The 15,822-nt window shown below is 39.3% G+C and overlaps 1 protein-coding gene across 3 annotated transcripts in view; it reads right to left on the reverse strand.

Moving 5' to 3' along the window:
• The window catches only part of spg11 (SPG11 vesicle trafficking associated, spatacsin), a 51,650-nt gene that overhangs the window by 17,250 nt on the left and 18,578 nt on the right, over positions 1–15,822 (reverse strand). For 2 of the 3 annotated variants that reach the window (XM_017725270.2, XM_017725269.2), the window contains exons 12-28: positions 14,515–14,586; positions 14,166–14,293; positions 12,257–12,429; positions 11,849–12,059; positions 10,716–10,925; positions 10,443–10,549; positions 10,005–10,150; positions 8,708–8,872; positions 7,498–7,564; positions 7,071–7,236; positions 6,215–6,423; positions 5,900–6,008; positions 5,009–5,168; positions 4,228–4,500; positions 3,532–3,732; positions 2,739–2,846; positions 1,666–1,834 (exon numbers count right to left, since the gene is read on the reverse strand). In XM_017725270.2, coding sequence (XP_017580759.2) covers positions 1,666–1,834; positions 2,739–2,846; positions 3,532–3,732; positions 4,228–4,500; positions 5,009–5,168; positions 5,900–6,008; positions 6,215–6,423; positions 7,071–7,236; positions 7,498–7,564; positions 8,708–8,872; positions 10,005–10,150; positions 10,443–10,549; positions 10,716–10,925; positions 11,849–12,059; positions 12,257–12,429; positions 14,166–14,293; positions 14,515–14,586 — 2,674 coding nt within the window. The remainder of the gene's footprint in view (positions 1–1,665; positions 1,835–2,738; positions 2,847–3,531; positions 3,733–4,227; positions 4,501–5,008; positions 5,169–5,899; positions 6,009–6,214; positions 6,424–7,070; positions 7,237–7,497; positions 7,565–8,707; positions 8,873–10,004; positions 10,151–10,442; positions 10,550–10,715; positions 10,926–11,848; positions 12,060–12,256; positions 12,430–14,165; positions 14,294–14,514; positions 14,587–15,822) is intronic. The other variant, XM_017725271.2, reaches the window with a different exon arrangement.

Genomic DNA, 15,822 nt, shown 5'->3' on the forward strand with positions numbered 1-15,822 from the left:
CTAAAGTCCGTTCCTCTCAGTTCCCGGCCGCGGCTCTTTAACAGCTCTTTATGTTGGAAGTGTTCGAACTTAGCCACGATCGGTCTGGGTCTTCGCGCATCCGGCCGTTTACCCCCCAGGCGGTGAACGCGGTGGAAGCCGATGTTTTTAACGGTGTCCTCTGGAAGTTTTAGGTGAGTTTGTATGAATGACTTTACTGTACTTACCGGGTCTTCGTCTGCCTTCTCCGGGATTCCTGCAAAAATTAGGTTGTCCCTCATGCTGCGGGACTGGAGATCAAGAACCGTTTCTTTAATTTTTTTGTTTTCCTCCGAGAGCCGGGTCATTCCCTCGGTGAGCGATTTTACCGACTCTCTCAGAACCGCGTTTTCTGCAGCGAGTGATTCAACCTGCTGCTGGCTGAACTCCATAGATTCCCGCAGGGCCTGAAACTCTTGGTGGAGTATTTCCACTAGAGCCAGGCGAGCGTCGAATCTGGAGAGCTTGTTATTAATGGACTCCAGAACTTCCACCGTGCTGCTGGTATGTGGGCTGGCCGCTCCTGGGGATTCTTCGGGCCGGCTCCTCTTGGTGGATGGCGTCTTATTTGACTTGCTCATGATGACTCTATCAAAGCAGATTGTATTTCTGGCATTTTCCTTTCCAAACTTGGTCATCTGTTTCAGCAGTACATTTTGCTTGCAGGTCTTATCAATTTCAGTCTGAGCTTCGTCATAAAACTTTTCAGTTTCCTCTTCATTAGTTGTTTGGGCAAAAACCTCTATGATCTTCATGTTGAATGGTTGTGCATGAAATCGGATCGACATCAGTTGATCATTCATTCCATTAAATCCAACAGCGGTTCTGTCGACATCCTTTGACAATGAGAGCTCCTCCGTTTCTTCTTTGTTGCTCATGATCTGAGTAGTGGATGGTGGTGTTCTCCTGATTTAAAGTGTCCTAATCCAGTCTATTTTTGTTCACTGATCGCTGGGATGCTGTTTTGTCTATGTTCCATTTCTATCTTCACCGCTTCCAGCTTACCCTGATTTAGACTCTGTACATTCTGACTGCAATTTTGTTCTTGCAACTTTGAATTCTCGTTTCTCGCTTGTCAACATCAGCAACTAGACATCCAGAATGTTTTAATCTAGACATGTCTTACACACAAACTGTAATAAAATAATGTGATAATGAGTGCCCTCCGTCCTGAGGGTCCCATCTTTGTGACAATCATTGTGTTGTGCCTATCCATGCAGTTTTCTTGGTAAAGTACAGAAGTGTTTAACCACTGCCTTCTTCCATGCAACTGAATTGAGTTCCCATCATCACTTGTAATAAAGTTGGTAGGTTTAGTCTGGTACTTCAAAAACCTTTCTGCTATGAAAAGCCATGAAAGAACTTTAAACTGTAGGTAGTACAGCTTTCTTCTTTCTTAATACATGCAAGCCTCCTCACCTCAACACAGCACTACACCATGAGAAGAAGAGATCCGGCCCTTTACCACACTGAAGTATTATGATTTATACTGGGTCATTTCTCAATATAGTAATTTCAAGATGAAGGCACACAAACTTATAATAATGCATGTGTATCTAAAACAACTTCCTCTTACAGGTGTGCTGTTCTTATATATAGTTCAGTGTGAATGTGAATTAACTTTTCCCCACATTCATCTCATCTTACCATTAGACTTGAGCAGACGCTCCATGTCAGCCAGTAGCTGCAGCAGTCTGCGCAGCTCATACTGCGTTCCACACTGTTGCATGAGAACGAGGAGCAGCACTGAGGCCTGAGACTCCACCCACTGCACCGGGAGACACTCCAAACCCATCACACTACCACTGCTCCTCAACTACAGAGAGAGAGAGAGAGAGAGAGAGAGAGAGAGAGAGAGAGAGAGAGAGAGAGAGAGAGAGAGAGAGAGAGAGAGAGAGAGAGAGAGAGAGAGAGAGAGAGACAGACAGAGAGACAGAGAGAGACAGAGAGAGACAGAGAGAGACACAGAGAAAGAGAGAGAGACAGAGAGAGAGAGAGAGAGAGAGAGAGAAATAAAAAAAAAAGAATAAAGACAAAAAAGAAAGAAGAGGGGCAGAAGAAGGAAGGTTATTATAATGCTATAATGTTACAGTGTGCTGGGCCTTGGAGGTTCATGTTAAAGGCAGAGTCAGTTAATAGGCTCATTAAGTGGTCATAAACGTCATGTAATGTTGTGGATGACTGACACAGCCGATTGCTCTGGGTGAGTGGAGTCCCTTATAGCGAAGCTATCCTGGACTGTAAGTGTCACAGCCCCACTCCTGCTGACTGACTCCGGCTATAAATCTACTTAACCTTGCATCAACCAGACACCAAATTCATCCTTATGACGCTTCCTCTCCCTGAGAAAACTCAAGGTTGCGCCCAGACAGTCACTAACAAATAGCCATGACATGAGTTTCTCCTTGTAACAAATGCAAAAGAACATGAAAGGCTCCAAATATTGAAGTGAAGATTACTCATGCAGACTTATATTAAGTACTCTTCCTCTCTTAAACAGACAGAAGCCATTTCATTTATATCAGACAGAGAAAGGCAGATAAGGGCACACAAAACACGTTTCCTCTTGACTTCAAAATGCCCTTGGGGAAATAAAAAAGATACTTATCTGAAGACTAGAAACATGGAAACAATGGAAAAGACTGAGAGGCAGACAAATCAACAAGAAAAACAAAGTCAGACAGAAAAAGTGACATACAGAAGCATTAGATTTGTCTTACATTGAGTAGACATTTCTGGAACTCCAGTAGCTTGTCTTTGGCCCCCTCGTAATTTTTGTAGTCATAGCAGAGCTGGAACATCTGCAGCATGTGGATCAGCGGAGACTCCTGCGAAGGAAAAAGCAGAGAGAAGACTTTCAAACAAAGAGAAAACCACATTTAACAACTCACATTTCAGGTAAATAAAGACTAAAAAGATACAATGGACAGGGTTTGAGACACACCCAACTTAGAAAAACAAAATACATTTCGACTCACAAGACAACAGTTTTATTTAACAGAGTTTATGGATATCAGAAAGACTGAGTATTAATGGCATTTGCCTTAGGGATTGGAATCTAAAACATATGGGTTAAAAGAGCCCTAAAAGAGCTGACTTTGAGTATTTGTGTGGGTTTATTTTTACATGAACATTTTCCAACCTTTCTATGGCAAGCCGTTTTAGCTTTTAATCCTTTTTTTTCTTGATATCAGGAATTTGCAATTCACACATGTGAAAATTGAATTCTTGCTAGTAAAAATGTAATTCTTACATGGAGAAATTCAATTACTGCAGGAGGCTGAAATACGTAAATGTGTTGATTTTAATGACATTATGATTCATTTAAAATACACAAATTTGACAAAGGCTGTTTTTTCTCTATAAGGACTGCATGGACCTTAAAACTTTGACAATGTTTATACACTACTTCAAATTATTCTACTGAAAAGAAAAAAGAAAAAAAGGGAAAATGTGTTTTTTCATAATATAGACCCATTCGTAATGTGCTGGAGGCATGTGAAAGCGCCTAACCCGCTGAAATAGCTGGAAGCCACGAATCAGTGGCCTGATCTTGGACTTGCGAAGAAGAGTTTTCCATAAGACTGATAGGTCATGGAGATTCCATGTGTGGTGGGCTGGGTTCTCATTGATATGGATGGTGGCCTCCTGAGCAATGTCATCATCGACAGAGGTCAAAATCCACACGCATAAGCACTGCAAGAGCTCAGCATCCTGGTAACATAACATAAGAGAAATAAAAATGCATTAAAAAAAAAGAGAAAAAGGCTGCATGTAACATTGTTTACACTCATGCAGCCTCCTAAACAAGACAGACCTAGAAACAAACAACTGGTAAAGCCACATGGTAGGAGAAATATGAAAATATCATGAAAACTATTGCCAGTGTTGGCATCTAAGATTGGGTTTCAATTTGACCGAATGTTGTCCGTTTCACCTTGCCCTTACTGGTTAAAAAGATGACAAGGAAAGTCAAAGCAGGGTGTATTCAGATGGAATGTGGTTGCCAGGTACAAGCATTTTAAATTAGTTGCTAAGCAGCAGCAGCAGCAACAGCAACAACAGTCCAGCCAAAATGACATCTCTAAAATTATATGAACAGTTAGGCAGTGTTAGTGGCACAATAACTATCCCAGGCAAAGACAGAATCAGAAACTACAGAAGTAACAATGGTGATTTTTGTAGCTGTTAACATTTTTTTTAATGTACCTGGTGGCATGCTGCCAGCACTGCAAGTGGTGGACTGTGCTGCTCTACAGCCTCAGCCAGCAGGTGCCTGCAGGGGCTGGTCTTCTCCTGGCTCTGTAACAGCACCTGGAACAGATCTTTAGGGGACTCTGAGCTTTCCTCCATTGGCAGAGGGCAGAGGGAGTCACTCTGGCCCTCCATGCCCTGCAGAGAATGGACAAGCTGAAGGTCCTGAAAGGCCAGGAAGAGGTGGGCCTGCAGAGCGGGACTGAAGCTAGTCACCAGTGACCTAACCTGTCCAAAAGAAACCACTTTCAGTTCACAGTGTATATATATATATATATATATATATATATATATATATATATATATATAAAAAAAAAAAAAAAAAAAACTAAACGGCCTCTAAACACTTTACATAAACAGCATGATGAAGTAAGTAAAGATGTGTACATTATTTTCCAATAATTTGCAACAGATCTGCACAAGATATAATTTGCTAATCATTACTGAAATATTGTTTGATCTTTTCAACACTAACATTAGACCTTTAACCACTTTAACCAGAAACTTTACTGTGTGCTGTAAACATCTTAACCAGTCACAGTTCCAATAAGTGTTTCTGCAGGTGTTTTAACGCTGTGATCACCAGAACAAAGCAGGTGAATCATTAGATATTTCTCATTAATAGTTCAAAGTATTTTACTTTATTGGAAGGGATATTACAATTACCATTTAACCTAATATAAAACACAACATTAGTGTGCTGTCCACATCTTCTAATGAAATGATGCTGAGGCACCTGTTGAGGAGGGTAGTGGTGGATCTGTACAAACAGCAGGAAGTTAAGCCATTGGCCATCGCTTGCACAGTCTCGTAAGTAGCCAACACTCAGAGGAAGACCATGCAGATGGCAGAACTGAACAGGGAGAGCCCACTCCTGCCCCGCCTCATACGATGACCTGATACAAAGGGTGGTTGAAGGAGAAATGGATTCATTTAAACTCCGACCAAGAGGTTCTGCTAAGTAAGGCTAATGAGGTCTAATGAGATTAGTCTTGCAGGACTTTATTAGCTGACAAGTATACACACTAACAACATTATACACACTTCAGTGATCATTGAGCGAATAGGCATGTTCATACCTGACATGTATAACATCACTGAAAAATGTCCAGACTAAATTGTCCACTATTTCCTGCAGTTTTTGTTGTTTGCACAAGCAAACTTGTCCTTTTTTATGCCACTATCATTCATACACCATCACTAATGCTATTAAACTTCTGGCGAGATTTCTATGAAATTAAGTTTTGTTGAAATGTTATCTGTCCAACATAACACCTAATGTTACAGTAATATTATAAACATAAACATAGTAACATTATAAATAGAACATAAATAGGCCAATCTTACTGATAAATCATATTCATCAGTTGACAGATTAATTGTTTAGAGTAATGTCATTCATTGGTCAAACATTTTTTCCCCAGCACCTGAGTTTGGAATGTCAATACAAAATGGCTCCCCATGTAGGCTTCTTTTATGCCCTCTGGTTGCCAGAGACCATTTACTGACTTCTTGAAAATGCCTCCTATTCACAGATTAGATCTGAATGGAACGGTGTCCATACTTTTTATAGAGAGGATTTTGAGTGGATTTAGTATGTAATGTCCTTTTAATAGTCAGCACAAACCTGCTAATGCATCTCCTCTCTACACTGTCCCTTACTGCTCCTTCCAGATGCAGCAGCAGTTCTTCTGCCGTCTGCTTCTCAGCTGCTACCAGCTTATTCACCTTCTCTGCTAAAAGAGAAAGACAGAGAAATAATAGCATCATAGTTTAACTTTCAATATATGTTATTATAAATGCATATATTTGGATATAAATATCAATCGGATGAAAGACAAAACAAAACATTTTCAACAGTTATTTTCCTACACACGTGTGTCTGCATACATGCATGATGATCCCAACACAAAGTGTGAGAAGTATATCCTGCATGTCTTACCTAGAGACTGTTTGAGGGACACTAAGCTGTTTTCCTCACAGCTCTGACTCCACAGTTTAAGAATGAGACTGAGGGCTTTGATGTCCACCCTCAGCTTCTGACTGCACACACCCAACAACTCAAAGAAACACACACATGCTGCAGCTACAGATGGAGAGTTGAAATTCAGAAGGCCCAGTGTGTAAACCTGTTCCACAGCCAGACTGATCCTGGATAAGATAGATAGTTGGATATACTGAACAATACTAGTTGACCTATAATAGTCTAAAATGCAGAAAGTCTAAAAGTCTAAATTGGCAAAGGTCTACTATTATTATACTTAAAATGAATAAACTACATAAAACACAGATATATTGCCATTTTCTCTAAAATTAATGCAGTTTTAGAAGAAGGAAAAACATTGTAAACTTTAAATGGAACAAAATGTAAGATCTATTTTAACAAGTAATTCTTTATCTTTTGGTCTGTTCATCAAGAACAGTCTAAAGGGCAGCTGGTCTATACTGATGGTTTTAAAAAACAAAACAACAAAAATGGAGATACAACAACTTGTCCAGACAGCGACTATATAAATATTTATATTTTCACTATTTTGCAAAAACCTTGCATCTCCTTTTATTCTTTTTTGCAGAATTTGAAAACTCCAGGTACAGTTTGCATTGTGTTCATTTTTATAATGAACAGATCTAAAGGATTGCCCCAGAATAATTTGGTAAAAAATCTTTTTACATTAACCTCCATTACAAGTTAAAAATGTTTTTCCCTCCAATATAAACAATTGTGGTGGTTTTGTTCTGACACCATTTGTCTACACATACATATACACACGCACAAAGACAGCAAGCACAACACTCACTGCAGCTTCACATTCTTGGAATTGGCTAGATGGTGAATAATAAAAATTCCGTAGGCGAAAGAAGGTCTGCCATGTTGCAGGTAGTATAGGAAATCCAGGTTCTCAATGAGAGCATAGTTATTGACCAGGTGAGGGCTGGAGAAATGGGGAAACTCTGTTGATGTTTCTATTGGAAAAAATCAGAATTTAAATCAGAACTTAAAACTTGCAAATAACATCAGGAAAGTTATTAATAAGGCAATAATGTTGCACTCTGTTGTAAAATTGCTGCAGAACTAAAACTGAAACAATTACACAGCGAAGTATCCTTTATCTCTTGAGCAAATTATACTAATTCACCAAGAAGTGGCTGGAAGTATTTACATTGACCTTTACAATGACACCAACAAGAATTCATGTGCAGGTTCTGAAGGGCTGAAATGCCTACCAGCGGTGCCTAAGGTGTTGGCAGACTGCCACCCAAACAGTCTGGAGGGATCCAGTGGATGCAAAGACTGCATCAGGAGAGTAACAAAGAAATAAACACACACACACACACACACACACGTTACTTTAATTGTTCTTCACACTCTTACCATAGGCTCCCACATCTAAAAAAATGACTGATTCATTTTCCAAACATTACTTTCATTTTCTGACTATCAAAATAAGGCAATTACAAGCTACACATCTGAGCAGCACCTTCTGGCTATTCAGCTTATCATATTAGCACATTAAACATCACAAAGTGAACAGGAGAGAAGGCCACAGCAATCTTAATGAGAAATCAGACAGCAGCCCTCCTGGAAGTTAGCCTTATCTTAATGTATTTACTTGCTTGCATGGCAGCAAGAGCGGCGTACTAACTTAGCCTTCTGAGAAATAATAGCTCGAGCTGAGACGCCCATCATTTGGTGAGGCTCATTGTACCTTTTCCCTGCTGTTCATTAACCACATCTCTATCCAGTATCACTAGCCTGAGGGCAAAGCTGGCAAAACCACAAGGTGCCTGGAACCCCATAGTGTTAGCGGAATGCTAATTATAAGAGTGTGGACTGTGTGGGAAGAATGTTAATGATCCTTCAGCAGAAGCTACTCTCTGGAGCTGATCTGTGACCAGCTTTGTCTGCCGAAATCAAACAATGTGTATTGTAGAGACAACACAAAACTGGGGCAAGATCTTGAGTGAAACTTGATGAAAGCCTATTCTGTAAGGTGAATGCCTAATTGCCCAATACTACTCTCTGCTTGTCGTGCTCTAATTAACCAATGCCATATTGACTTGAGGAACCTCTATCAGGAGACTGCGCAAACAGTTTTATCTGACATCCCCATGATCCTCCTGCCCTTTAATTTTAGTCTGTCTGTACGCCATGGCCATTAGTGCACCTTCACTGCAAACGCTAATTGACAACAGCCATTAATTTAAAACTCTGAGGCTGATGGCTTTTCATTCTAAATTAAATGGAAAATTTCACTTACTAAAACTACTTTAGAATGTGAAGGATCATTTGAGGTTAAATTAATCCATGTCCCTTTGCTCTTTTCCTCTGTGTTCTTTCAATGTGTTTTTTGTGCTAGAGGTCTACAGGAATTTGTTTCTATATGCTAATCACGCACAGATATATACATTTATAGCAGATATAAGATACACGTACCTGCATGAGTTGGTAGATGGAAATATCACAAGCTGAGGTGCCTCGTGGGCCACTGTGGGGGAAAAGAGCAGCTTTGAGTTTGGGGTACGCGCTCAGTGCCATCCTCAGCAGCTGGGGGTCCACTCTGCATAGGATGTCTTGACTTTTATCACCCTCTCTCACCACCTACACACAGAAGTATCCATTAATGAGATGAGTGTTAAAATGAAACATTTATCCAGAATTAGTGATGGCTTCTTAAAGCAGCTACTTTATTAACAGTTAACTTTGTTAATGGTTTCTTTAGGCAAACTTGTGATTTACAGGGACACCATTATGATCCAAGTGTTCTATTTCAATAACTCAGTTTTATTGTCATTTCTTCTCATCACCAATGCTCTGAGAGAGGAGCAAAATGTAGTTTCTTCAGGACAGTGCTCTTTCAACATACAAGGGCAGACAGACAATGAATAGAATAAATGCAGACAGACTACACAAACACTATGCAATACACTCTGCACAACAACTGCAATTATACAACCGTTAAGCACAGGACAATAAAGAAAATAGACAAGTTGCTGGTCCCTAGCAGCAATAATAGTTGCATACACTTTTACAACCACAAGGAGTAAGAAAACTGCAGACAGTGTACAGATTAAAGTGAATGTGCATGCAAAGAGGTTAAGGTTTTAAAATAAAGGGGCTCAGTGCGGAAGGTTGAATTAATAGCTCAATGAGGAGGTCATGTTCCCTTTGCTCAGCTCTAAATGTCTCTAAGGACAGAGTCCAACAGCAGCAGCCGAGTGTCACTCAACTCACACTCTGCAGGGGGAAGTCGACTCATGACTCCGGCTTAATTCTTGGAGAACCACCACTTCCAGGATCACACATAAATGTCTAAACCAGGCAGAAAGCCTTTAACACTATCACTAATACAAGATTTTTTGTCTATAAATCAACCCTTTAAAAATACCGGCCAAGAAACATTTGGGATAACACATCAGGTTTGTGAAGAGGAAAAGGAACCTGAATCTTTAGCTGGAAAGATTATAGTCAAGCATAAAGTAAACTACAGATAAACTGGGCCTAACATCTAAACAAGTGGTGTTGCAAAAGCATGTTAATAAAGCCTGAAACACAGAACTAACACACTAGAAACACTAGCGTGACTATCCACTGACAGTCATCCATCAATGACAAATGGCTTATGATCAAGAAATGTATCCTTTCTTCTCAGGATAAACTCACAGGTCAAAATCATACATCAAGCATCATTAAGAACAACAGGGTTTGGAAACGTTTGGAAAATTTCTTGTACCTGATCAATGCCCCCAGGTCCAAACATTATGGTGGAGAGAGCAAGGAGGCTATGTCCCTCTAGCAGCATACTACTAACACTAGCCTGGCTGCCCGGCAATAGCACCTGTGCACTCGTCAGGCTAGCCTGGAACACTCGCTCTGGGTCTGAAAGTAAAGTTGAGAGGTTCAACATCAACAGCCAACTTAGTTTGCAGCTTAGCTGAAATTCAGTAAAATTCAGTAAGAATTTGATAAACTGAACATGTACTCCATTCAAAAACTTTTTAAACTTTTTATTTTGTTTGAAAACCTCGTGCACACACACTTTTGACAGTACCCCTATAATGGCAGCCAAATAACTCAATAACTAAATAATGAATTATGTCAGTGTACCATGGCTTGTGTGACCAGTTAAGATGGCTGTACCATCATGTTAAATTCAAGGTTCAGGACTTACCTGTGAGATCTCTTGGAATTCTCTGGAGTTTAACCATCATCTCAAACCAGGGATAACTCTCATACAAACCTCTGTCTCCAATAGCAGGGCAATTACTGGGTGTCAACCTGAATTACAGAGCCAGAAACATTAACAGACTATAACATTATGTGCCAAGTAATTGACCTAAAAAAAAAAAAAAAAAAGTGCACGTGCCAAGATGGTTTCTGTCCAGGGTTGTGTTGTGGGAAATCTTCAGTGATAAACTACTGCAGCCTAGTGTCAGTAACCCACCTGTAGTGCTCCAGGTAGGTATAGAGCAGGTAATGCAGGCTGTTTTCAAGACAGTGGTGCATAAAGCGTGTATGGAAGTCCAGGCCTTGAGAAACATGGAACTGCGGGACAGGAGGGACACTGTTAGCCCGCATAACTCCTCCAGCCTGACTCACCCTCCACAGCAACTGCTCAAAATCAGACATCTCTGACTGCACAAAGACTTCCTGCCTGTAGAGCACAGAGAGAGCAAACTCATTTCATTTTAATACAGCACTACAGAAAATGGTTAATAAACTTCATATAAGACAGCGCTAAAGTTGCTAGGGCTGCTGGTTGATTACTGATAAGAAAAAAAAAGGTAAAGCATTGTTTACTTAAAAGCAAGGTTACCCTGTGTTACCCTGTATGACAGGGCTGCCCAAAGTGAGGCCTATGTTTGCTTTGGCTTGCCATAAATTTGCCTAATCCTTCACTTCCTCAGCTAACTTATTAATTTTTTAGCTTGTTTTTTTTTTCTTTTCAATGTACTTTTGCTATACAACAACGTAATAAAGTAAACAAAAATCTATGACCACTAACACCAAGCAATTGTCACCATCTTCAATGCAGTCTGGTTCTTATCACCACCACTGTGAAATGACTCCAAGTTTCTTTAGAATGGAGCATTTCACATCAAATAAAATGTGAAATGCTGCATTCTATGACTGTTTAAACCATATTAAGCATGCAAATCTTTTTCAAAAATTTACAGAAATTTACACAAATTTTACTCTTTACAGTAAACAGCCAACATACTGCCAATGTGCTCACATCTAACAAGTTGCTAGCTAGCTGTTTTGTGTTACTGACCCACAGCCACAAACATTAGACCCAGAAGAAAAAATGTTTGAGTAACCTGCTCTATAATGTTCACAAGAATCATGCTGCCATTTTGACAGACTGCAGTTCACCACAGGAAGCAGCGAGGGCCATATGGCTTTTATTTTAATGATGTAATGGAGGTAGAGTGAGAGGAAATGGCATCAAGTAAAATGGATCTAGTGACAGTCGATTAGTTGAATAATATCTGATACATTAATCGATTGTTAAAAAAAAAGAAAAAGTTGCAGCCCTAGATAGCAAACATTTATTAAAACTTTGTTTTTCATAACCTGGCAAGCATGTCCAGGATTTGGTCTCTCATGTAGTCACTACAGTGGGTGTTTCCATTCACAATGGCAGCGGTAAGTGCAGGCCACTGGGGGGCAGCAGTGCTCTCTCTGTCCTGAGTAGCCATGCTTGTGAGCCATGCAGTGACACGCGTCTGGTCATGGAGGGAGGTGAGGTATGACCACAGCACAGTGGGGTCACAGGAGCCCAGCACTATGACAAAACAGGAGACTGAGCAATAGAGCAGTTTTGACGATTTCGAAGTATTAGAGCAGGTTTTAAGCAGATGGGCTTGTCTGTTTGATATCTTTTAGTTTAGCTCCTAAAATCCTGATGACATGTTTTACAAAGTTAAAAGTTGTGGAAGTAACATGATGAACCAGCAGGACATTACATGTTAACCCACTTACAGGGCTTGGGAAGTCTGGAGAGGAGCACAGTTCTCTGTGTGTCATTGTCCCAGTGTCTGACCCAGTCCAAACGCACTGAGCCAAGCAGAGACGGAAAGGAGGAACGCAGTGGTCCATGCATCTCCTGTAGCAAACATCTGCTCTCAGCTTCAGACTGGCTTATTTGAAGAACTCTGCATAGAGAAGGGAGAGTTAGACAGGTTGTCATAAGAAAACCTTGTAACAACTCCCGCTTTATACTGTGTGTGTCTTTTTTCCTATAAAGTTATTCTTTTTTTAGAAACAACACATGGTTACTTGTATCAAGAAACCAAGAAAAATGATAATCACATAACAATTTTACCAAAGATTAAAACTAAGTTTTACAAGGCCAAAGTTAAACTATGCAAGTGTTTAAGCATTATTATATTTACTCAGCTCATGTTTAATATTGCACTTGAATCACTGTAAGTACACACTAGGGGTGGGGAAAAATAATTGAGAAATAAAAAGAGACAAAGTAAGATATTTCGGAAAATTCTGGAGAATATCCTAGAGATATATGGTACTGTGCAAAAATACACAGAAGGCTTTTTTTTGTATTTAGCGGGTGCACTCTTTGCCTTTATTGAGATGCCATTCTGTTCGGCAAACCTGCCTGCAGTTTTTAAAAGAAAACTGCAGGGATATTTTTCCAACATCCAATGTTCAGTCATAGACGTTGCACCAACTGCATTTTCTACTTCTCATGATCAAAGTAATGCCAAACACATTCAGTAATGCTGAGGTCTGGATTCTGGTCACTGAATTAGCTTCTTTGATAAGTACATCTGAGAAGTATATTGATCTGGACATTTTCCAGAGGTTATTGCATTTCTGATGCATTCCATCAAAAATAAATAGCAAACTGATGATGAAATATGAATAACTTCTACTTAAATTACTGTAATTGGAACTGGAAATTGAACTAGATGTGCATTTCCTGAAGGAACTGCAAGAGTGCTTGAAAAGAGCTGCAAGTGTGTGTTTGTGCGTGTTTCTGTGTAGGTGAACAACACCTCCTCAGGTATGAGTCTGTGTGTGTTTGTCTGTGTGGTGTGTGTGAGAGGGAGACATGTATGTATTTGGGGGCGGGGGGTCATTCAAATTAACTGTCACTCTGTTATTATGCAGCTCTTAGTGGAGAAGCCTTGTTTGAGTCCAATTTGCACCCTCTGAACAAACAGTCATAACTCTGGAAATGTTCACTCCAATACTTAACTGGATAGATGGTGTGAGAAAAGACCCAGTGAGGATTATTTTGGTGCAATGTTGTGTGTATTGAGGAGAAAATATCTGAGTTATGACAAGTTAAACACAGAGAAAATCTTGAAATAAGCAGATTCTGATTGAGAAATTTACATGGGAGTGAATGGGGCAGTTTTCTAGTGCCAAACAAATGCTCATGACTCTAAAGCTAACTTATAAAACGATGAGATATTTTGAGGTTTCAGAAAGGACAAGTTTCTCTACCATTTAAAAATTCAGTTTCTAGGTGAAAGTTTAAGGATTTTAAAGCAGATTCCCTGCGTGATCAGCTGTGTCTGTGAGACTGAGTGGCCTGCTGTGACATCATCGATGTCAGTTAGAATTTGAAGTTATGAACATGCTGCCATTCATTCTTTTTAATTTTTAAACTTTTAAATTTTATTAAAAACTACCAATCCGATCGACTCCAAAAATACATAGCACAAGTCACAGCGCCGAGACCCTCGAAATGCAGTTTGAATGGAGTCTGTACATTAATCGGTTCGGGCTGTATTAATCACAGAAAAGTGTGGAAGAAGAATAAGTATGAGCGATAACAATGGAGTGCTTTTTCAAACACTCTAATAAACGCAAGGGTGCTCTCGGACTTTTACACACTACTCGGTACACAGTGATCTCTTACCTGTTCTTGTCAACCAGATTTAAACACTGTTTTGCTGGTGTTAAGTAAAATTGCTCAATCTGTTTAATGAACTCTACTTTCTCCATTTCCTCAGTCGAGAGGTGATTCTGCCTCTTCAAATGCTCTACCTGGTCAATTAGGCAGAAAAAATGAAATCAATTGGTCAAGAACATCTAGAAACTCTAAAATGAAACACAGTTAATTAACATGCTGTTTGCATCACATAATTACACCCAGGGCCTTCATTTGATTGAGCTACTATCTTCGTTTGAAGTAAAATCCTAACGTGCAGCTGGGGCCTGCAGTGCGTCAGAGCACATGTTCTATTGGGATTCAAGGACATGCTCACCATAAATGCTCTGAGTTCCCGATCAGCTGTGTACATGCAGATTTTGTGAAGCTGCTCTTTCACATTGAAACCCTGAAATGAGAGAGAGAGAGAGAGAGAGAGAGAGAGAGAGAGAGAGAGAGAGAGAGAGAGAGAGAGAGAGAGAGAGAGAGAGAGAGAGCGCGAGAGCGAGAGCGAGAGCGCGAGAGAGAGAGAGAGAGACACTGATAAATGGTGTTTGTCTATTTGACAGTTCTACAATGCTGGTTGGTCTCAGGGAACTCATTTTTCATCGCAGGCTACACAAATTACATTACATTAGATACTCAACTAGGCATTTTGTCACTTTTTCCCTAAAGTGTACCATTTTAGTAAGAAATAACATAGCCCATTTTATGTAATAGGTTATTTTTGAAAACGTCTGACAACGTGTGTTTCAGTGGCATAGAAATACATCTGTGCATAACGTGTATGTATGTAGCAGCAAATAGTAGAATTATGTCTGGGTGTATATATGTATATGTGAATATGTATATGTATGTATATCTGTATAATTGTTTTTTTTCCCCTCCCTTTTTTTTTAATTTTATTTATTTATTTACTTACTTATTTATTTTTATTTAGTTGTCTGTTTATTTACTTATTTTATTTGTTTTTTCTCTTTTTTATTTATTTATTTTTTTATTATTATTTTTTTCTATTTATTTATTTACTTACTTAATTATCATTATTATGATTTATTATTATTATTTTTTTTTCTCTCTCCTCCCTTCTTCTCTTTCTTTCCTGTCCTCTTTTTATTAAAAAAAAAAAAAAAAAAAAAAAAGAAATACATCTGTGTATAGGCCTGTTAAAAAGTGATAAAGCTAGGTACATTTTCTTCTAGATACATTTTACAAATGAATATTATGCACTGTCATAATATTCAGTCTATGGTGATACAAAACTAGGAAAATATGTACATAAAACAGAATGCCAAATATGCATAAACTCAACCAACAGTTCATTATCAAGTTGTGTCTGTTCATGACTGACACAACTTTTGCCCAATGAAGACACAACCAAGTTCTGACAAAGATCAACTACGTCTTTGATGAATCAATGCACTGAAGCAGAGAACTGCTTTGTTATTTTGACTAGGGGCCCACTGACTATTGGCCCGACCGATAACCAGAACTGTTGACTAGCAATTTTCTGATTATCGGAATTGGCACTTGAACTTACTCCCTTCACAATAAAGCACTTTTCATGTGTATATCTGACACAACCACAATAAAAGAAACTCACTTCTGTAGTCTGGCACAACGTCCTGTCCACAGTTTTACTGGA

Source organism: Pygocentrus nattereri, chromosome 11 (assembly GCF_015220715.1).
Source record: "Pygocentrus nattereri isolate fPygNat1 chromosome 11, fPygNat1.pri, whole genome shotgun sequence".
NCBI classification, from domain to species: domain Eukaryota; kingdom Metazoa; phylum Chordata; class Actinopteri; order Characiformes; family Serrasalmidae; genus Pygocentrus; species Pygocentrus nattereri.